This window comes from Leiobunum rupestre, chromosome 1 (genome assembly GCF_980474605.1).
Source record: "Leiobunum rupestre chromosome 1, qqLeiRupe1.1.hap1, whole genome shotgun sequence".
In the NCBI taxonomy this organism is placed as follows: domain Eukaryota; kingdom Metazoa; phylum Arthropoda; class Arachnida; order Opiliones; family Sclerosomatidae; genus Leiobunum; species Leiobunum rupestre.
The window spans coordinates 39,253,200-39,277,188 of record NC_143384.1 but is presented as its reverse complement, the minus strand read 5'-3'; the positions used below and the strand labels follow the sequence as shown (position 1 = coordinate 39,277,188).

Below are 23,989 nucleotides of genomic sequence, written 5' to 3'. Positions count from 1 at the left end.
TACCCATCACACCTGGCTAAATTTCTTGAAATTCATACTGAGCACCAAAAACATCAAACGCCTTCGTAGCCTTATATATATAAAAAAAGATGGAGAAAAAAAAATTGAAAACTCGAAAGAATTTGAAATGAAATCCGAGAATCATAGGGGGCGCTAAAATACTGCCGAGACATTGAAGTCTGTGAAATGCGATGCAAAGGCGAGCATTACTTTCGGATGCACGCAGACGTAAGATGCCAGAATGTACCCGGATTCTTAGTTCCACTAAAGCACGCCAGGGGTCGCACCGTGTTTGCCCATTTTTATTGAGCGAATAAAAAAAATCATTTTTATTTGGTTGTCAGAATTTTATCGTACGATATTTCTAGAGCTGGTCGTTATTTCGGTTTGAAAGGATGCGATGAAAGTAAGCCAGACTGTACTTGGGTATATGGCTTTTGCGTTAGTGTTAGGTGGTTATTGTACATTTATAAATTCGTTATGGACGTTTGTAAGGAGTTTAAGTGTAAGGAAAAACGCGTGGAATATTATTAGCTTCAATCGGTGAGGTATTTTTCAGTTAGGCTTAACTTAAGTATTGAGTAAAGCTATATTTGTACACGTTTAGAATAACTTAAGGGGGAAGACTACAGTGGCCATTGTCTACTTTCGCGCTATTTCAAGCTGAACTCTTTTAATTTTGTATTTTAACTTATAAAATTCATATTTAAGTGTACAACAGCCTCTTGTTTAGTGACTAACATAATTTTGACAAATTTAAATTTAAAAGTTATTACGTTTTAATTCGGACCCCGGAGCTAAACAAGTTGGGCAAGCGCCCAACCTACCCTTTAGTTAGGACCTTATATCTCGTTAACTATTAATATTAGAATTATAAAAATTATTTTAAGCACTAGAGGAAGGTTCCGCCTAATAAGAAAAATATAATTAAATTCTGTAATTGTTAAAACAGAAACGTTCAGCTTGAACGAAAAAGAGGCTTTTACTGAATTCTATCCCCCTTAAGCCTCTCCTCGATAACGTGTAGATGAAGCTTCTAGAAGTGTACAAGTTATCCCTTCAAGTTTTCCAGGGATGGCTTAACCTGTATAATGTTAAATATTTGGCTGTTTATGATCTGCGTTCGTATTTTCTTGAAAATTCACAACTTTATGGAAAATATGGATTTTGTGATAGTCTATGTTCATGTATCCGGTTTGGAAGAAGAAATTTGTAAGAATTGCTGTTCTATAAATTTCCGTTGAAGCAAAAAATTAATGGAAGAAGCTTGGGTCGTGGAATTTTAATTCACTAATTCTGTCTAGACAACTTTAAATTTGAAATACCATACAATTTGCAAGCTTTATATTGTGGCGAAATTGGTTCGTTGCATAATATTTATTACTTTTATATTTTATTAAATACATATTTTATTCATAATTGTGAATCTCGATATATCAAATCTGGCTTCTGTTGAATTTCTAGCACCATCTTTAACGGAAGTTAATGGTGATTGGCGCTAGCATAAGTGTATAATATTAATACATAAGTGTGACACTTCCTATTCTTCACATGCAAAAGTTTTACTGAGAGCTATTCACAAGACAGACTACATTACGGGCTTCGTCGCAGTTTCGCGTCCGCTCGCTAACGTGTCACACGTAGCCTTTGACAGCGCCTCGCTAGGGGGAGATTTTCTTATTGTGATGACGTCACTCCGTTACTAGCTCTCGGTAAAATATTCCGCAAAGTGACAAACTTATAAAATAATATTATAGACTTATGGCGTTAGTTACCAAGTGGTAGCAGACGATTTTTCGATTTAGAATATATTAATACAATTTCCGCAACAAACCACTATGCAGCGCCAAAAATATCAAAGGCCAAAGGAGGCAGCGGGTAATATGGGAACTCGTTGGAAAGAGCGACATTTAAATGTATTCAAAATGTTTTATTTCAATAAGTAAATAATATTATATTAAAATCGTAGTTTATATAAAATGAAATATTACTTAAACCATTAAAAATTTCGTAAATAATTATCTATGCTTTGGAGGTCGTTTGAACGTCATCTACTTTTACGAATTTCTGATACCTTCTTCTGCGAATGAAATGACGTAATATTGTTTAGTAGGAAATGGAACTTGATTAATATCAGAGACATCTGCTGTCCAAAATTGAAACGTCTTATTTTGCATGGTTTCAAAATTAGCATTATAGGATAAATAAAGTGTTTGGGATCCGATATTTAAAACCCAAGTTGTTTTTGGGTTAATTACAAAATTTATAAATATTTGGGATCCGATATTTAAAACCCAAGTTGGTTTGGGGGTTAATTAAAAACTGTATAAATATTTAGGATCCGATATTTAAAACCCAAGTTGGTTTTGGGGTTAATTAAAAACTGTATACATTTTTGGGATCCGTTATTTAAAACCCAAGTTGGTTTTTGGGTTAATTAAAAAATGTATACATTTTTGGGATCCGTTATTTAAAACCCAAGTTGGTTTTTGGGTTAATTAAAAAATGTATACATTTTTGGGATCCGATAATTAAAACCCAAGTTGGTTTTTGGGTTAATTAAAAACTGTATACATTTTTGGGATCCGTTATTTAAAACCCAAGTTGGTTTTTGGGTTAATTAAAAAATGTATACATTTTTGGGATCCGATAATTAAAACCCAAGTTGGTTTTTGGGTTAATTAAAAACTGTATACATTTTTGGGATCCGTTATTTAAAACCCAAGTTGGTTTTTGGGTTAATTAAAAAATGTATACATTTTTGGGATCCGATAATTAAAACCCAAGTTGGTTTTTGGGTTAATTAAAAAATGTATACATTTTTGGGATCCGATAATTAAAACCCAAGTTGGTTTTTGGGTTAATTAAAAACTGAATACATTTTTGGGATCCGTTATTTAAAACCCAAGTTGGTTTTTGGGTTAATTAAAAAATGTATACATTTTTGGGATCCGATAATTAAAACCCAAGTTGGTTTTTGGGTTAATTAAAAAATGTATACATTTTTGGGATCCGATAATTAAAACCCAAGTTGGTTTTTGGGTTAATTAAAAACTGAATACATTTTTGGGATCCGTTATTTAAAACCCAAGTTGGTTTTTGGGTTAATTAAAAAATGTATACATTTTTGGGATCCGATAATTAAAACCCAAGTTGGTTTTTGGGTTAATTAAAAACTGTATACATTTTTGGGATCCGTTATTTAAAACCCAAGTTGGTTTTTGGGTTAATTAAAAAATGTATACATTTTTGGGATCCGATAATTAAAACCCAAGTTGGTTTTTGGGTTAATTAAAAAATGTATACATTTTTGGGATCCGATAATTAAAACCCAAGTTGGTTTTTGGGTTAATTAAAAAATGTATACATTTTTGGGATCCGATAATTAAAACCCAAGTTGGTTTTTGGGTTAATTAAAAACTGTATACATTTTTGGGATCCGTTATTTAAAACCCAAGTTGGTTTTTGGGTTAATTAAAAAATGTATACATTTTTGGGATCCGTTATTTAAAACCCAAGTTGGTTTTTGGGTTAATTAAAAAATGTATACATTTTTGGGATCCGATAATTAAAACCCAAGTTGGTTTTTGGGTTAATTAAAAACTGAATACATTTTTGGGATCCGTTATTTAAAACCCAAGTTGGTTTTTGGGTTAATTAAAAAATGTATACATTTTTGGGATCCGATAATTAAAACCCAAGTTGGTTTTTGGGTTAATTAAAAAATGTATACATTTTTGGGATCCGATAATTAAAACCCAAGTTGGTTTTTGGGTTAATTAAAAACTGAATACATTTTTGGGATCCGTTATTTAAAACCCAAGTTGGTTTTTGGGTTAATTAAAAAATGTATACATTTTTGGGATCCGATAATTAAAACCCAAGTTGGTTTTTGGGTTAATTAAAAACTGTATACATTTTTGGGATCCGTTATTTAAAACCCAAGTTGGTTTTTGGGTTAATTAAAAAATGTATACATTTTTGGGATCCGATAATTAAAACCCAAGTTGGTTTTTGGGTTAATTAAAAAATGTATACATTTTTGGGATCCGATAATTAAAACCCAAGTTGGTTTTTGGGTTAATTAAAAACTGAATACATTTTTGGGATCCGTTATTTAAAACCCAAGTTGGTTTTTGGGTTAATTAAAAAATGTATACATTTTTGGGATCCGATAATTAAAACCCAAGTTGGTTTTTGGGTTAATTAAAAACTGTATACATTTTTGGGATCCGTTATTTAAAACCCAAGTTGGTTTTTGGGTTAATTAAAAAATGTATACATTTTTGGGATCCGATAATTAAAACCCAAGTTGGTTTTTGGGTTAATTAAAAAATGTATACATTTTTGGGATCCGATAATTAAAACCCAAGTTGGTTTTTGGGTTAATTAAAAACTGAATACATTTTTGGGATCCGTTATTTAAAACCCAAGTTGGTTTTTGGGTTAATTAAAAAATGTATACATTTTTGGGATCCGATAATTAAAACCCAAGTTGGTTTTTGGGTTAATTAAAAACTGAATACATTTTTGGGATCCGTTATTTAAAACCCAAGTTGGTTTTTGGGTTAATTAAAAAATGTATACATTTTTGGGATCCGATAATTAAAACCCAAGTTGGTTTTTGGGTTAATTAAAAAATGTATACATTTTTGGGATCCAATAATTAAAACCCAAGTTGGTTTTTGGGTTAATTAAAAACTGTATACATTTTTGGGATCCGTTATTTAAAACCCAAGTTGGTTTTTGGGTTAATTAAAAAATGTATACATTTTTGGGATCCGATAATTAAAACCCAAGTTGGTTTTTGGGTTAATTAAAAAATGTATACATTTTTGGGATCCGATAATTAAAACCCAAGTTGGTTTTTGGGTTAATTAAAAACTGTATACATTTTTGGGATCCGTTATTTAAAACCCAAGTTGGTTTTTGGGTTAATTAAAAAATGTATACATTTTTGGGATCCGATAATTAAAACCCAAGTTGGTTTTTGGGTTAATTAAAAAATGTATACATTTTTGGGATCCGATAATTAAAACCCAAGTTGGTTTTTGGGTTAATTAAAAACTGAATACATTTTTGGGATCCGTTATTTAAAACCCAAGTTGGTTTTTGGGTTAATTAAAAAATGTATACATTTTTGGGATCCGATAATTAAAACCCAAGTTGGTTTTTGGGTTAATTAAAAACTGTATACATTTTTGGGATCCGTTATTTAAAACCCAAGTTGGTTTTTGGGTTAATTAAAAAATGTATACATTTTTGGGATCCGATAATTAAAACCCAAGTTGGTTTTTGGGTTAATTAAAAAATGTATACATTTTTGGGATCCGATAATTAAAACCCAAGTTGGTTTTTGGGTTAATTAAAAAATGTATACATTTTTGGGATCCGATAATTAAAACCCAAGTTGGTTTTTGGGTTAATTAAAAACTGTATACATTTTTGGGATCCGTTATTTAAAACCCAAGTTGGTTTTTGGGTTAATTAAAAAATGTATACATTTTTGGGATCCGATAATTAAAACCCAAGTTGGTTTTTGGGTTAATTAAAAAATGTATACATTTTTGGGATCCGATAATTAAAACCCAAGTTGGTTTTTGGGTTAATTAAAAACTGAATACATTTTTGGGATCCGTTATTTAAAACCCAAGTTGGTTTTTGGGTTAATTAAAAAATGTATACATTTTTGGGATCCGATAATTAAAACCCAAGTTGGTTTTTGGGTTAATTAAAAACTGTATACATTTTTGGGATCCGTTATTTAAAACCCAAGTTGGTTTTTGGGTTAATTAAAAAATGTATACATTTTTGGGATCCGATAATTAAAACCCAAGTTGGTTTTTGCGTTAATTAAAAAATGTATACATTTTTGGGATCCGATAATTAAAACCCAAGTTGGTTTTTGGGTTAATTAAAAACTGAATACATTTTTGGGATCCGTTATTTAAAACCCAAGTTGGTTTTTGGGTTAATTAAAAAATGTATACATTTTTGGGATCCGATAATTAAAACCCAAGTTGGTTTTTGGGTTAATTAAAAACTGTATACATTTTTGGGATCCGTTATTTAAAACCCAAGTTGGTTTTTGGGTTAATTAAAAAATGTATACATTTTTGGGATCCGATAATTAAAACCCAAGTTGGTTTTTGGGTTAATTAAAAAATGTATACATTTTTGGGATCCGATAATTAAAACCCAAGTTGGTTTTTGGGTTAATTAAAAACTGAATACATTTTTGGGATCCGTTATTTAAAACCCAAGTTGGTTTTTGGGTTAATTAAAAAATGTATACATTTTTGGGATCCGATAATTAAAACCCAAGTTGGTTTTTGGGTTAATTAAAAACTGAATACATTTTTGGGATCCGTTATTTAAAACCCAAGTTGGTTTTTGGGTTAATTAAAAAATGTATACATTTTTGGGATCCGATAATTAAAACCCAAGTTGGTTTTTGGGTTAATTAAAAAATGTATACATTTTTGGGATCCAATAATTAAAACCCAAGTTGGTTTTTGGGTTAATTAAAAACTGTATACATTTTTGGGATCCGTTATTTAAAACCCAAGTTGGTTTTTGGGTTAATTAAAAAATGTATACATTTTTGGGATCCGATAATTAAAACCCAAGTTGGTTTTTGGGTTAATTAAAAAATGTATACATTTTTGGGATCCGATAATTAAAACCCAAGTTGGTTTTTGGGTTAATTAAAAACTGTATACATTTTTGGGATCCGTTATTTAAAACCCAAGTTGGTTTTTGGGTTAATTAAAAAATGTATACATTTTTGGGATCCGATAATTAAAACCCAAGTTGGTTTTTGGGTTAATTAAAAAATGTATACATTTTTGGGATCCGATAATTAAAACCCAAGTTGGTTTTTGGGTTAATTAAAAACTGAATACATTTTTGGGATCCGTTATTTAAAACCCAAGTTGGTTTTTGGGTTAATTAAAAAATGTATACATTTTTGGGATCCGATAATTAAAACCCAAGTTGGTTTTTGGGTTAATTAAAAACTGTATACATTTTTGGGATCCGTTATTTAAAACCCAAGTTGGTTTTTGGGTTAATTAAAAAATGTATACATTTTTGGGATCCGATAATTAAAACCCAAGTTGGTTTTTGGGTTAATTAAAAAATGTATACATTTTTGGGATCCGTTATTTAAAACCCAAGTTGGTTTTTGGGTTAATTAAAAAATGTATACATTTTTGGGATCCGATAATTAAAACCCAAGTTGGTTTTTGGGTTAATTAAAAAATGTATACATTTTTGGGATCCGATAATTAAAACCCAAGTTGGTTTTTGGGTTAATTAAAAACTGAATACATTTTTGGGATCCGTTATTTAAAACCCAAGTTGGTTTTTGGGTTAATTAAAAAATGTATACATTTTTGGGATCCGATAATTAAAACCCAAGTTGGTTTTTGGGTTAATTAAAAACTGTATACATTTTTGGGATCCGTTATTTAAAACCCAAGTTGGTTTTTGGGTTAATTAAAAAATGTATACATTTTTGGGATCCGATAATTAAAACCCAAGTTGGTTTTTGGGTTAATTAAAAAATGTATACATTTTTGGGATCCGATAATTAAAACCCAAGTTGGTTTTTGGGTTAATTAAAAACTGAATACATTTTTGGGATCCGTTATTTAAAACCCAAGTTGGTTTTTGGGTTAATTAAAAAATGTATACATTTTTGGGATCCGATAATTAAAACCCAAGTTGGTTTTTGGGTTAATTAAAAACTGTATACATTTTTGGGATCCGTTATTTAAAACCCAAGTTGGTTTTTGGGTTAATTAAAAAATGTATACATTTTTGGGATCCGATAATTAAAACCCAAGTTGGTTTTTGGGTTAATTAAAAACTGTATACATTTTTGGGATCCGTTATTTAAAACCCAAGTTGGTTTTTGGGTTAATTAAAAACTGTATACATTTTTGGGATCCGTTATTTAAAACCCAAGTTGGTTTTTGGGTTAATTAAAAAATGTATACATTTTTGGGATCCGATAATTAAAACCCAAGTTGGTTTTTGGGTTAATTAAAAACTGTATACATTTTTGGGATCCGTTATTTAAAACCCAAGTTGGTTTTTGGGTTAATTAAAAAATGTATACATTTTTGGGATCCGATAATTAAAACCCAAGTTGGTTTTTGGGTTAATTAAAAACTGTATACATTTTTGGGATCCGTTATTTAAAACCCAAGTTGGTTTTTGGGTTAATTAAAAACTGTATACATTTTTGGGATCCGTTATTTAAAACCCAAGTTGGTTTTTGGGTTAATTAAAAAATGTATACATTTTTGGGATCCGATAATTAAAACCCAAGTTGGTTTTTGGGTTAATTAAAAACTGTATACATTTTTGGGATCCGTTATTTAAAACCCAAGTTGGTTTTTGGGTTAATTAAAAACTGTATACATTTTTGGGATCCGTTATTTAAAACCCAAGTTGGTTTTTGGGTTAATTAAAAAATGTATACATTTTTGGGATCCGATAATTAAAACCCAAGTTGGTTTTTGGGTTAATTAAAAACTGTATACATTTTTGGGATCCGTTATTTAAAACCCAAGTTGGTTTTTGGGTTAATTAAAAACTGTATACATTTTTGGGATCCGTTATTTAAAACCCAAGTTGGTTTTTGGGTTAATTAAAAACTGTATACATTTTTGGGATCCGTTATTTAAAACCCAAGTTGGTTTTGGGGTTAATTAAAAACTGTATACATTTTTGGGATCCGTTATTTAAAACCCAAGTTGGTTTTTGGGTTAATTAAAAAATGTATACATTTTTGGGATCCGATAATTAAAACCCAAGTTGGTTTTTGGGTTAATTAAAAACTGTATACATTTTTGGGATCCGTTATTTAAAACCCAAGTTGGTTTTGGGGTTAATTAAAAACTGTATACATTTTTGGGATCCGTTATTTAAAACCCAAGTTGGTTTTTGGGTTAATTAAAAACTGTATACATTTTTGGGATCCGTTATTTAAAACCCAAGTTGGTTTTGGGGTTAATTAAAAACTGTATACATTTTTGGGATCCGTTATTTAAAACCCAAGTTGGTTTTTGGGTTAATTAAAAACTGTATACATTTTTGGGATCCGTTATTTAAAACCCAAGTTGGTTTTGGGGTTAATTAAAAACTGTATACATTTTTGGGATCCGTTATTTAAAACCCAAGTTGGTTTTTGGGTTAATTAAAAACTGTATACATTTTTGGGATCCGTTATTTAAAACCCAAGTTGGTTTTGGGGTTAATTAAAAACTGTATACATTTTTGGGATCCGATAATTAAAACCCAAGTTGGTTTTTGGGTTAATTAAAAAATGTATACATTTTTGGGATCCGTTATTTAAAACCCAAGTTGGTTTTTGGGTTAATTAAAAAATGTATACATTTTTGGGATCCGATAATTAAAACCCAAGTTGGTTTTTGGGTTAATTAAAAACTGTATACATTTTTGGGATCCGTTATTTAAAACCCAAGTTGGTTTTTGGGTTAATTAAAAACTGTATACATTTTTGGGATCCGTTATTTAAAACCCAAGTTGGTTTTGGGGTTAATTAAAAACTGAATACATTTTTGGGATCCGTTATTTAAAACCCAAGTTGGTTTTTGGGTTAATTAAAAAATGTATACATTTTTGGGATCCGATAATTAAAACCCAAGTTGGTTTTTGGGTTAATTAAAAAATGTATACATTTTTGGGATCCAATAATTAAAACCCAAGTTGGTTTTTGGGTTAATTAAAAACTGTATACATTTTTGGGATCCGTTATTTAAAACCCAAGTTGGTTTTTGGGTTAATTAAAAAATGTATACATTTTTGGGATCCGATAATTAAAACCCAAGTTGGTTTTTGGGTTAATTAAAAAATGTATACATTTTTGGGATCCGATAATTAAAACCCAAGTTGGTTTTTGGGTTAATTAAAAACTGTATACATTTTTGGGATCCGTTATTTAAAACCCAAGTTGGTTTTTGGGTTAATTAAAAAATGTATACATTTTTGGGATCCGATAATTAAAACCCAAGTTGGTTTTTGGGTTAATTAAAAAATGTATACATTTTTGGGATCCGATAATTAAAACCCAAGTTGGTTTTTGGGTTAATTAAAAACTGAATACATTTTTGGGATCCGTTATTTAAAACCCAAGTTGGTTTTTGGGTTAATTAAAAAATGTATACATTTTTGGGATCCGATAATTAAAACCCAAGTTGGTTTTTGGGTTAATTAAAAACTGTATACATTTTTGGGATCCGTTATTTAAAACCCAAGTTGGTTTTTGGGTTAATTAAAAAATGTATACATTTTTGGGATCCGATAATTAAAACCCAAGTTGGTTTTTGGGTTAATTAAAAACTGTATACATTTTTGGGATCCGTTATTTAAAACCCAAGTTGGTTTTTGGGTTAATTAAAAAATGTATACATTTTTGGGATCCGATAATTAAAACCCAAGTTGGTTTTTGGGTTAATTAAAAAATGTATACATTTTTGGGATCCGATAATTAAAACCCAAGTTGGTTTTTGGGTTAATTAAAAACTGAATACATTTTTGGGATCCGTTATTTAAAACCCAAGTTGGTTTTTGGGTTAATTAAAAAATGTATACATTTTTGGGATCCGATAATTAAAACCCAAGTTGGTTTTTGGGTTAATTAAAAACTGTATACATTTTTGGGATCCGTTATTTAAAACCCAAGTTGGTTTTTGGGTTAATTAAAAAATGTATACATTTTTGGGATCCGATAATTAAAACCCAAGTTGGTTTTTGGGTTAATTAAAAACTGTATACATTTTTGGGATCCGTTATTTAAAACCCAAGTTGGTTTTTGGGTTAATTAAAAACTGTATACATTTTTGGGATCCGTTATTTAAAACCCAAGTTGGTTTTTGGGTTAATTAAAAAATGTATACATTTTTGGGATCCGATAATTAAAACCCAAGTTGGTTTTTGGGTTAATTAAAAACTGTATACATTTTTGGGATCCGTTATTTAAAACCCAAGTTGGTTTTTGGGTTAATTAAAAACTGTATACATTTTTGGGATCCGTTATTTAAAACCCAAGTTGGTTTTTGGGTTAATTAAAAACTGTATACATTTTTGGGATCCGTTATTTAAAACCCAAGTTGGTTTTGGGGTTAATTAAAAACTGTATACATTTTTGGGATCCGTTATTTAAAACCCAAGTTGGTTTTTGGGTTAATTAAAAACTGTATACATTTTTGGGATCCGTTATTTAAAACCCAAGTTGGTTTTGGGGTTAATTAAAAACTGTATACATTTTTGGGATCCGTTATTTAAAACCCAAGTTGGTTTTTGGGTTAATTAAAAACTGTATACATTTTTGGGATCCGTTATTTAAAACCCAAGTTGGTTTTGGGGTTAATTAAAAACTGTATACATTTTTGGGATCCGATAATTAAAACCCAAGTTGGTTTTTGGGTTAATTAAAAAATGTATACATTTTTGGGATCCGTTATTTAAAACCCAAGTTGGTTTTTGGGTTAATTAAAAAATGTATACATTTTTGGGATCCGATAATTAAAACCCAAGTTGGTTTTTGGGTTAATTAAAAACTGTATACATTTTTGGGATCCGTTATTTAAAACCCAAGTTGGTTTTTGGGTTAATTAAAAACTGTATACATTTTTGGGATCCGTTATTTAAAACCCAAGTTGGTTTTGGGGTTAATTAAAAACTGTATACATTTTTGGGATCCGTTATTTAAAACCCAAGTTGGTTTTTGGGTTAATTAAAAACTGTATACATTTTTGGGATCCGTTATTTAAAACCCAAGTTGGTTTTTGGGTTAATTAAAAACTGTATACATTTTTTAGATCCGTTATTTAAAACCCAAGTTGGTTTTGGGGTTAATTAAAAACTGTATACATTTTTGGGATCCGTTATTTAAAACCCAAGTTGGTTTTTGGGTTAATTAAAAAATGTATACATTTTTGGGATCCGATAATTAAAACCCAAGTTGGTTTTTGGGTTAATTAAAAACTGTATACATTTTTGGGATCCGTTATTTAAAACCCAAGTTGGTTTTTGGGTTAATTAAAAAATGTATACATTTTTGGGATCCGATAATTAAAACCCAAGTTGGTTTTTGGGTTAATTAAAAACTGTATACATTTTTGGGATCCGTTATTTAAAACCCAAGTTGGTTTTTGGGTTAATTAAAAACTGTATACATTTTTGGGATCCGTTATTTAAAACCCAAGTTGGTTTTTGGGTTAATTAAAAACTGTATACATTTTTGGGATCCGTTATTTAAAACCCAAGTTGGTTTTGGGGTTAATTAAAAACTGTATACATTTTTGGGATCCGTTATTTAAAACCCAAGTTGGTTTTTGGGTTAATTAAAAACTGTATACATTTTTGGGATCCGTTATTTAAAACCCAAGTTGGTTTTGGGGTTAATTAAAAACTGTATACATTTTTGGGATCCGTTATTTAAAACCCAAGTTGGTTTTTGGGTTAATTAAAAAATGTATACATTTTTGGGATCCGATAATTAAAACCCAAGTTGGTTTTTGGGTTAATTAAAAACTGTATACATTTTTGGGATCCGTTATTTAAAACCCAAGTTGGTTTTTGGGTTAATTAAAAACTGTATACATTTTTGGGATCCGTTATTTAAAACCCAAGTTGGTTTTGGGGTTAATTAAAAACTGTATACATTTTTGGGATCCGTTATTTAAAACCCAAGTTGGTTTTTGGGTTAATTAAAAACTGTATACATTTTTGGGATCCGTTATTTAAAACCCAAGTTGGTTTTTGGGTTAATTAAAAACTGTATACATTTTTTAGATCCGTTATTTAAAACCCAAGTTGGTTTTGGGGTTAATTAAAAACTGTATACATTTTTGGGATCCGTTATTTAAAACCCAAGTTGGTTTTTGGGTTAATTAAAAAATGTATACATTTTTGGGATCCGATAATTAAAACCCAAGTTGGTTTTTGGGTTAATTAAAAACTGTATACATTTTTGGGATCCGTTATTTAAAACCCAAGTTGGTTTTTGGGTTAATTAAAAAATGTATACATTTTTGGGATCCGATAATTAAAACCCAAGTTGGTTTTTGGGTTAATTAAAAACTGTATAAATTTTTGGGATCCGTTATTTAAAACCCAAGTTGGTTTTTGGGTTAATTAAAAACTGTATACATTTTTGGGATCCGTTATTTAAAACCCAAGTTGGTTTTTGGGTTAATTAAAAACTGTATACATTTTTGGGATCCGTTATTTAAAACCCAAGTTGGTTTTGGGGTTAATTAAAAACTGTATACATTTTTGGGATCCGTTATTTAAAACCCAAGTTGGTTTTTGGGTTAATTAAAAACTGTATACATTTTTGGGATCCGTTATTTAAAACCCAAGTTGGTTTTGGGGTTAATTAAAAACTGTATACATTTTTGGGATCCGTTATTTAAAACCCAAGTTGGTTTTTGGGTTAATTAAAAACTGTATACATTTTTGGGATCCGTTATTTAAAACCCAAGTTGGTTTTTGGGTTAATTAAAAACTGTATACATTTTTGGGATCCGTTATTTAAAACCCAAGTTGGTTTTTGGGTTAATTAAAAACTGTATACATTTTTGGGATCCGTTATTTAAAACCCAAGTTGGTTTTTGGGTTAATTAAAAACTGTATACATTTTTGGGATCCGTTATTTAAAACCCAAGTTGGTTTTTGGGTTAATTAAAAAATGTATACATTTTTGGGATCCGATAATTAAAACCCAAGTTGGTTTTTGGGTTAATTAAAAACTGTATACATTTTTGGGATCCGTTATTTAAAACCCAAGTTGGTTTTTGGGTTAATTAAAAACTGTATACATTTTTGGGATCCGTTATTTAAAACCCAAGTTGGTTTTTGGGTTAATTAAAAACTGTATACATTTTTGGGATCCGTTATTTAAAACCCAAGTTGGTTTTTGGGTTAATTAAAAACTGTATACATTTTTGGGATCCGTTATTTAAAACCCAAGTTGGTTTTTGGGTTAATTAAAAACTGTATACATTTTTGGGATCCGTTATTTAAAACCCAAGTTGGTTTTTGGGTTAATTAAAAAATGTATACATTTTTGGGATCCGATAATTAAAACCCAAGTTGGTTTTTGGGTTAATTAAAAACTGTATACATTTTTGGGATCCGTTATTTAAAACCCAAGTTGGTTTTTGGGTTAATTAAAAACTGTATACATTTTTGGGATCCGTTATTTAAAACCCAAGTTGGTTTTTGGGTTAATTAAAAACTGTATACATTTTTGGGATCCGTTATTTAAAACCCAAGTTGGTTTTTGGGTTAATTAAAAAATGTATACATTTTTGGGATCCGATAATTAAAACCCAAGTTGGTTTTTGGGTTAATTAAAAACTGTATACATTTTTGGGATCCGTTATTTAAAACCCAAGTTGGTTTTTGGGTTAATTAAAAACTGTATACATTTTTGGGATCCGTTATTTAAAACCCAAGTTGGTTTTTGGGTTAATTAAAAAATGTATACATTTTTGGGATCCGATAATTAAAACCCAAGTTGGTTTTTGGGTTAATTAAAAACTGTATACATTTTTGGGATCCGTTATTTAAAACCCAAGTTGGTTTTTGGGTTAATTAAAAACTGTATACATTTTTGGGATCCGTTATTTAAAACCCAAGTTGGTTTTTGGGTTAATTAAAAACTGTATACATTTTTGGGATCCGATAATTAAAACCCAAGTTGGTTTTGGGTTAATTAAAAACTGTATACATTTTTGGGATCCGTTATTTAAAACCCAAGTTGGTTTTTGGGTTAATTAAAAACTGTATACATTTTTGGGATCCGTTATTTAAAACCCAAGTTGGTTTTTGGGTTAATTAAAAACTGTATACATTTTTGGGATCCGTTATTTAAAACCCAAGTTGGTTTTTGGGTTAATTAAAAACTGTATACATTTTTGGGATCCGTTATTTAAAACCCAAGTTGGTTTTTGGGTTAATTAAAAACTGTATACATTTTTGGGATCCGTTATTTAAAACCCAAGTTGGTTTTTGGGTTAATTAAAAACTGTATACATTTTTGGGATCCGTTATTTAAAACCCAAGTTGGTTTTTGGGTTAATTAAAAACTGTATACATTTTTGGGATCCGTTATTTAAAACCCAAGTTGGTTTTTGGGTTAATTAAAAAATGTATACATTTTTGGGATCCGATAATTAAAACCCAAGTTGGTTTTTGGGTTAATTAAAAACTGTATACATTTTTGGGATCCGTTATTTAAAACCCAAGTTGGTTTTTGGGTTAATTAAAAACTGTATACATTTTTGGGATCCGTTATTTAAAACCCAAGTTGGTTTTTGGGTTAATTAAAAACTGTATACATTTTTGGGATCCGTTATTTAAAACCCAAGTTGGTTTTTGGGTTAATTAAAAACTGTATACATTTTTGGGATCCGTTATTTAAAACCCAAGTTGGTTTTTGGGTTAATTAAAAACTGTATACATTTTTGGGATCCGTTATTTAAAACCCAAGTTGGTTTTTGGGTTAATTAAAAACTGTATACATTTTTGGGATCCGTTATTTAAAACCCAAGTTGGTTTTTGGGTTAATTAAAAAATGTATACATTTTTGGGATCCGATAATTAAAACCCAAGTTGGTTTTTGGGTTAATTAAAAACTGTATACATTTTTGGGATCCGTTATTTAAAACCCAAGTTGGTTTTTGGGTTAATTAAAAACTGTATACATTTTTGGGATCCGTTATTTAAAACCCAAGTTGGTTTTTGGGTTAATTAAAAACTGTATACATTTTTGGGATCCGTTATTTAAAACCCAAGTTGGTTTTTGGGTTAATTAAAAAATGTATACATTTTTGGGATCCGATAATTAAAACCCAAGTTGGTTTTTGGGTTAATTAAAAACTGTATACATTTTTGGGATCCGTTATTTAAAACCCAAGTTGGTTTTTGGGTTAATTAAAAAATGTATACATTTTTGGGATCCGATAATTAAAACCCAAGTTGGTTTTTGGGTTAATTAAAAACTGTATACATTTTTGGGATCCGTTATTTAAAACCCAAGTTGGTTTTTGGGTTAATTAAAAACTGTATACATTTTTGGGATCCGTTATTTAAAACCCAAGTTGGTTTTTGGGTTAATTAAAAACTGTATACATTTTTGGGATCCGTTATTTAAAACCCAAGTTGGTTTTTGGGTTAATTAAAAACTGTATACATTTTTGGGATCCGTTATTTAAAACCCAAGTTGGTTTTTGGGTTAATTAAAAACTGTATACATTTTTGGGATCCGTTATTTAAAACCCAAGTTGGTTTTTGGGTTAATTAAAAACTGTATACATTTTTGGGATCCGTTATTTAAAACCCAAGTTGGTTTTTGGGTTAATTAAAAAATGTATACATTTTTGGGATCCGATAATTAAAACCCAAGTTGGTTTTTGGGTTAATTAAAAACTGTATACATTTTTGGGATCCGTTATTTAAAACCCAAGTTGGTTTTTGGGTTAATTAAAAACTGTATACATTTTTGGGATCCGTTATTTAAAACCCAAGTTGGTTTTTGGGTTAATTAAAAACTGTATACATTTTTGGGATCCGTTATTTAAAACCCAAGTTGGTTTTTGGGTTAATTAAAAAATGTATACATTTTTGGGATCCGATAATTAAAACCCAAGTTGGTTTTTGGGTTAATTAAAAACTGTATACATTTTTGGGATCCGTTATTTAAAACCCAAGTTGGTTTTTGGGTTAATTAAAAACTGTATACATTTTTGGGATCCGTTATTTAAAACCCAAGTTGGTTTTTGGGTTAATTAAAAACTGTATACATTTTTGGGATCCGTTATTTAAAACCCAAGTTGGTTTTTGGGTTAATTAAAAAATGTATACATTTTTGGGATCCGATAATTAAAACCCAAGTTGGTTTTTGGGTTAATTAAAAACTGTATACATTTTTGGGATCCGTTATTTAAAACCCAAGTTGGTTTTTGGGTTAATTAAAAACTGTATACATTTTTGGGATCCGTTATTTAAAACCCAAGTTGGTTTTTGGGTTAATTAAAAAATGTATACATTTTTGGGATCCGATAATTAAAACCCAAGTTGGTTTTTGGGTTAATTAAAAACTGTATACATTTTTGGGATCCGTTATTTAAAACCCAAGTTGGTTTTTGGGTTAATTAAAAACTGTATACATTTTTGGGATCCGTTATTTAAAACCCAAGTTGGTTTTTGGGTTAATTAAAAACTGTATACATTTTTGGGATCCGTTATTTAAAACCCAAGTTGGTTTTTGGGTTAATTAAAAAATGTATACATTTTTGGGATCCGATAATTAAAACCCAAGTTGGTTTTTGGGTTAATTAAAAACTGTATACATTTTTGGGATCCGTTATTTAAAACCCAAGTTGGTTTTTGGGTTAATTAAAAACTGTATACATTTTTGGGATCCGTTATTTAAAACCCAAGTTGGTTTTTGGGTTAATTAAAAACTGTATACATTTTTGGGATCCGATATTTAAAACCCGTTGGTTTTTGGGATCCGATATTATAAGATAATATAACCTGCAAAGCAAGACCCCTTACATTTTTAAAATATCCCTGTACAGTGGCGCCAACATTTCTAGAGCCAAAGGCAAGAGCGGCCAGAGCTGCAAACGTTGGTGTTCCACATCAAATACCTGAGGTTATATTCCCTCTAACGACGTAAGTTATTTTTCGATAATTTAGATCGAATAATAAATAAATTAAAAATAAATAAATAGTTCAATCCCAATTTGTTTCCTATTTTTCCCTAAAATTATTTTTTATATTTATTTTCGTGGGAGTGGTATGTAGAGCTTTCAGCTTTGGCTCACAGATGGCTCTGATTCAGTGAATACCAAACGGAATACCGGCTAATGAAGAAGAAGGCAATAGCGGCCAAGGAAGTGAGAATCATGAAGGACGCGATGCACCAGACGACGATCGTTGCCGACAGACTGTCCTTGTCCTCGAAATCCACTCGTCCTGCGCAAATAAAAAGGAATTTTATTTTCTACGTAACGCTTCTTACGATACGCGATACACACGCGTTCCAAGTAGAGGTATGGATTCCTGATTGAAGTCATAACCTTAAACGCACTCTCACCAGCTGAATTTCCTCACATAGGTAGCTTTTAGTTGTTTTATGAAAAAGAGATGGCGTTGGTGTCTATCGCGACGCGTGCTACGAGCTATTCCACTCTCACTTCAATCTTTATTGTGAGAGTCGAACCTTAGAGTCAAAGTATATGTGTGGAAGGAATGAACTATATGCCCCAAAGAGTTAGAAATCAGCCACTCCAGGGGCGGAAAATCCTCTCTCCGCTACCTTTGGCTGTACGGCGTAGCTAGAGAAACATCCGCTACTCTCATAGCCGCTACTATCTAATGGAAAAAATTGAAAGGAAATAAGTAGTCCCGAACTCGACGCTAACACAAATTTTGAGCTTGCGAGAGTGCGTTTAAGTGTAACAACGCCTGAAAACGAGAAAACGCTTACCACGGGAATCCTCCTGTAGATCCAAACTTAGCGAATCACTTTTGTACAATCGTTGGTTGAAACTGTTAGTCTGGGCTGGGATGGTCGCGTTCCGCAGATACACTTTCTCCAACTGTCTCCAAAACCAATCGGGCACGTTGGGTAACACGATGACGTCACCCGCGACCTTTCCCGCCAGAAACAAACACAACAGCGCTGGCACTTCCATCGTCGTCTCAAATTTCAATAATCAACGAAAGCCTCGACGCCCGTTAAGCCTAATTCGATTTCATCGCCCCCGTACCAAAAGGAACAAAATGCTGATCGTAAAATGAGAGAGATAATAAAATTCGCCAATCTTCGATCTCTGTCGCGACTATAGTATTGTGTACAATCGACAAATGAACAAATTGTTGTCTTACTTAACGTTATCAACGATGATAAGGCTCTCTTATAATCGAAGTTTGGGGGAGCTCTAGTTTCGTTTGATCGAGGGTCAACGCGCGACTTTCATAGAGCACTAATCAGTCTTCTCCCTGTGTATAAGTCAAGTGTTTGGCAAACCAGCTCTTTTCCTGTTGTATACATCGCCATGTAATTATCTCAAGTCCGTGTGCAATATCGCTTTCTGTTTTGTTCGCCGTATTTTATTTTCGTGCGGAAATTCCGCTCGCTTCCTTTCGCGTTAAACCACGGACCACTTACCCCAAGAGGGACGTGTATTTAGTAGTAATTTCCTTTGTTTTATGTCTAGAATGTGATAAGTCTTTTTTAAGAGCACGCCATCTCACGGCGTGTAAAGGCAGTTTTAAAGGTACAAAGTAGTAATAATAATAAATAATAATCAGCTATAGCTAATACCCAAGGCACCATCTTAGGGCCAAGTCATCGAGCGACTTTTAAAGGCATTAATTAATTAATAAAATGGAACCGGCCGGGGAAGAGTAGTGGTTCGTGTGGTTCGGATTACAGTCTGAGGTGCCGTGGTAGCGTCGAGAGTCTCGGATCTACCTCTGAGCTTTTTACTTGGATGGGGCTCCGAAAAAATGAATGAATTCTAAGTACCATATTGTTTAAGTGGGGGTTGATATTGTACGGCTGGTACTTATACCACAACAAAAAACAATCGGCTAGGCTAATCACCCGAGGCACCACCTTAGGCCTAAGTCATCAAGCGACTTTTAAAGCCATTAATTAAGGTGGCCGGGTTACAATGCGTAGGAGGGTGGTGGAAAGCCCTTTATACCACGCGAGCCAACAGCTCAATACACTCACTATTACCGTTAGCCTCAAAACGTTTTTATGGAAATGGGTAAAGCCATTTTAACCAATGGGGAGAGAACTTGCAAACTCAACGCAGAAGGAGTAGTTACGAGTTTTTTGCCCAGTGTCACAAGCTGGTATCGAACCCGGGTCCTATTGCCTCGAGGCGAAAGCGCTAACGACTCCACCACCCCACCTTTATGATGCGTTGTAGAAGCTTTTTTTTATTATTATTTCGTAAAATAAAGAATTTTGACGCGCTATTTTCAGTTTGCTGTATAACAAAAGTCGCGTCACTTTTGACACACCTTTTTTTCGAGGTCGATGCAAGTCCTTCTTGGGGTAGGTGGTCTGTGGTTAACTAACGAGTGGCGTGTTTTAGCGCGAATGTGTCGTAAGGGACACTTTTGATTTATTTTGTTTGGGAAATTACTCGATTAATCAAAATTTTAGACAGAAAATTAAGAGTTTTACACCCCTTTCCATAGAAACTTGCGGAGGCAATAGAAAAATTCAATCCCATTCATAACTGCACACCTAGGCTTGGTCTCGGGCTCACCTTAAGCTTGGTCTCAAATCGAGGTCATGTTTCGCAGTGACGTAGACAAGGGGGGGGGGGCGTTTCCGGGTCCAGACCCCTCGTTGGGCCTACCTTTGACTGTACTAAATTTCCACCCCCTCCTTGACCTCCCTCTTAACATTCACGTACTTCGAGCCGCCCCTTGACGAATTTCTGGCTACGCCACTGGTGCTTCCGATGGAACCATAGGCACTTCAATGAAACATCTTCAAGGAAATCACCAAGAAGTAATATATCCAAGAGCCAGGACCTGCAAGTTACTGATTATTTAGTACTTTTTGAAATAATGGAAACTTTTCACCTTCAAACAGAAGGTTGTGTTTTTCTAAGCCTTAGTATGTCAAAAAAAGCTACCTGGTTAAAAGGGGACACTTAAATTGTTTCAACCAGCACTATATAAACAGTGTCTTGCAGGTCCTGGCTTTCGGAAACATATTTTTCTTGGTGATTTCCTTGAAGATGTTTTATTGAAGGACCTATTGTTTTATGTGGATAGAAATGGAAGGGTGCGTCAAGATGTCAAAAAATCTTATTTTTAAGACTATGGTTTTGAAGTATATTTCAATATACAAGCCTTAGTTTAAGTCACTTTGAGATGTGCAACCTAGATTCTCTAAATGTTCTCAACAACCTACATACGTACTTGTAGATATTCTTCCGCAAGCCGGATTTCTGATAGTGTGATTTCGAAAAGGATATGTGGAATTAATTTCCCGACTGACAATGCGAGTGCAACCTACACAAAATAATGAACACTTTTATCCTGTTGCTAAAATTAACAATTTGTTTAGAGAAAAATTCCCAGAAATATTTCGCTAAACAGGAATGCTTATCCTGGCGTATCGCGTATGGTTAGATCACTCTGACGGCTTTGGCCCCGCCTACGAGATAAAAAAACCCCTCTGCGCGTGCTCCCCTCTCACGTTGTTGTTTGTTAAGTTAACATAGCTACGTCATAAAAAACTGTCAGCCACATCGAGACGAAAATCTGCCGGGATAAGCATTCCAAGTTTGGATTCAGTGGCGGATCTTTCAAACTGTATTTTAAAATCTGCCGCGATAAGCATTCCAAGTAAAGGTATGGATTCCTGTACTAAATCATTCGAAAAAATTAGCTTGGAGTTGGCAATGAAAATGTTTTTTCTGAAAAACCTTTAAAAATAAGAAAATTATCGATTAACTAATGATAATATTTTCTTTGATTGGCAGCGCCACGTACGCCAGATTTCAGAATCTAGATCATACTTTTTATAGATAGGGGGTTACGAGTGTACACAAATAAAAAAAACGATATTCGATTTGTGATAGAAAATATGTATCACGTAAAATGAAAAGAAACATATTCGGATATGCTCTTGCAAACCTTTTTTTCATGAAAAATTATAATAAAATGGCATGACAGTCATTGTGTACTGAACCGTCTTTTATAATGATTACTTTATCATATACACTACTGTTATTACCACCGATATATCAGCCGATATTATCGGCCACGAATATCCAATGTATCGGCTGTACCCATATCGGTGCATCTCTAATTGTTTTTTTACAAATTTCTTAAGTTTGGTTTTCTTTAATTTCTTGACGACGGTAGCGACCTCTACTGAAACTTTGATGAATATTAAATAGCGTCCGGCGAATCCCAAACGTAACCATGGCGACTCGGCCGCCGAGTGAAGTAGCACGTGCTTTTGGTTTTTGCGTTTTCCTCCGAGTGACTCTGCGGCAGCGTTGCCAGACGTTCTATAGAGCATTGACGTTAGGCGGGGCTAAGAAAAGTCACATGACTAACGCGTCATATCCGTAATTCAAAATCGGTTTTTGGAGGGCAAACAGAAAATTTGGAGGCAATTTGGCTAGGGGTTTGGTAATTTTCACTACCTTTTTTAAGTGATTTTAAATAAGTTTTTTAATCAAAATGGTTAGTTTTTGTGCTGTTTATGGATGTTCAAAACGGGCAAACAGAGACGGTTCTAATTTATTATTTTATCGGTTTCCTGGCCTGAAAGAAAATAGTAAAAACCGGGCCTTGGTTAACCTAGCACATTTAAGGCGGAAAAAATGGATTAATGCAATAAATAGGAAAGATTTAACGATGGAGAAGATTAAATATGCCAGAGTATGCTCCTTACATTTTACTACAGGTGAGATATTAGTAACTTTTAATAATAATTATATGTAATTGCTTTTGGGTAGATTTTAAAGTATATGTTATTACAGGAAAACCAGCTTCTTTGAAAGATGATAGAAATCCAGATTGGGTTCCTAGTTTAAACCTAGGTTATGGGAAAAAGCTAAAAGAGGATAAAGTTTCACTGCAAAGAAAAGAACGTGCATTGAAAAGAGCTCAAAACAAATTCCCTACATTAAAGATGATTCCCTCACATTCTGAAGTCGATGTAAACATTAGTGATGGTGAAGTTGATTCGAATATTAGTGATGATGGAAATGAGTTAAATGAAGGTAGAAATGAAATTGAAAATAGTAATTCAACAATACGCTGTCATGAAGAGTTAAAAGACTTATCTCGTGCAAGATCACTTCTTAATCATTATAATTACTCCTTTACATCTCACAAATGTATTCAAACTTCAGTATGCACTCAAACAAAAGAGTGCCAGACTGATTTAACGGGTGAAAAATTAGGCGAACTAGAAAGTGATTTAGTTCAAGCTCGTTTAGAGTTAAAAAAAATGCAGAATCAATTAAAATCTAGTATCATTTGCGAGGACAGCTTTGAAGATAATGCGAAAGTAAAATACTACACAGGTTTAAACTCTTTCGAATCATTAATGGTTATATTTAACATAGTTAAACCTTTTTTAGTTGTTAATCAGCTTTCTTCACTCACCAAGTTTCAGCAAATGATAATGTTTTTAATGAAAATAAGGCTTAATGTAGATTTTTTAGATTTAGGCTACAGGTTTAATGTATCTAACAGAACAGCATCACGTGTATTTTATTCATGCTTGGATGTATTTTTTTCTAGACTCGGTCATTTAGTTGTGTGGCCCTCTCGGGACAATTTATATAAAACTATGCCTAGATCTTTTGAACAAGTTTTTGGGAGGAAAGTAACTGTGATTATCGACTGCTTTGAGGTTTTTACTGAAAAACCTTCTAACCTATTAGCAAGAGGCCAGCTGTGGTCTCAATATAAACACCATCACACAGTGAAATTTTTAATCGGTGTAACTCCGCAGTGTTCAGTTTCTTTCCTTTCTGAGGCTTGGGGTGGGAGAGTATCGGATAAACATATTACAGAAAATTGTGGATTATTAGATAAACTTTTACCCGGAGACATGATACTGGCTGATAGAGGCTTTAATATAGCTGATTCAGTTGGATTTCATTGTGCTGAAGTCAAACTACCAGCATTTAAAAAAGACAAAAAGCAGCTATCTCCTTATGAAATTGAAGACACCCGTAAATTAGCTAGTGTAAGAATTCATGTGGAAAGGGTAATTGGGTGTGTACGACAAAAATACACTATTCTCGAAGGGCCTGTCCCGATTGAAATGCTAAATGATGTCTCTGATAATAACGAAAAATTAGCTACTATTGACAAAATTGCCCAAGTTTGTTGTGCATTATTTAATGTGTGTCCATCAATTATTAATGAATAA

The 23,989-nt window shown here is 32.1% G+C and overlaps 2 protein-coding genes across 2 annotated transcripts; one reads left to right on the top strand and one right to left on the bottom strand.

The window, feature by feature from the left end:
* Nucleotides 1-1,844: 1,844 nt before the first annotated feature.
* Nucleotides 1,845-18,928, bottom strand: LOC149962847 (uncharacterized). Its single transcript, XM_090170374.1, has 3 exons — nucleotides 18,542-18,928; nucleotides 17,913-18,027; nucleotides 1,845-2,080 (listed from the first exon to the last, which is right to left on the bottom strand). Exons 1-3 carry the CDS (start codon nucleotides 18,747-18,749, stop codon nucleotides 2,023-2,025), a joined length of 381 nt encoding a protein of 126 aa, XP_090026500.1. The 5' UTR covers nucleotides 18,750-18,928; the 3' UTR covers nucleotides 1,845-2,022.
* A 3,530-nt stretch (nucleotides 18,929-22,458) lies between these two features.
* LOC149962846 (uncharacterized) lies at nucleotides 22,459-23,989 on the top strand. The gene is made up of 2 exons (XM_090164462.1): nucleotides 22,459-22,507; nucleotides 22,584-23,989. The coding sequence occupies exons 1-2, from the start codon at nucleotides 22,459-22,461 to the stop codon at nucleotides 23,987-23,989; spliced, it is 1,455 nt and encodes a 484-aa protein (XP_090020588.1).

Coding starts and splice junctions, on each gene's coding strand:
- LOC149962847 (XM_090170374.1), bottom strand. CDS start 18,749: ATGGAAGTGCCAGCGCTGTTGTGTTTGTTTCTGGCGGGAAAGGTCGCG. Junction 18,028..18,541: donor TCTACAGGAGGATTCCCGTG/GTAAGCGTTTTC, acceptor TTATTTGCGCAG/GACGAGTGGATTTCGAGGAC. Junction 2,081..17,912: donor GCCTTCTTCTTCATTAGCCG/GTATTCCGTTTG, acceptor TTTCATTCGCAG/AAGAAGGTATCAGAAATTCG.
- LOC149962846 (XM_090164462.1), top strand. CDS start 22,459: ATGGAGAAGATTAAATATGCCAGAGTATGCTCCTTACATTTTACTACA. Junction 22,508..22,583: donor CTCCTTACATTTTACTACAG/GTGAGATATTAG, acceptor ATGTTATTACAG/GAAAACCAGCTTCTTTGAAA.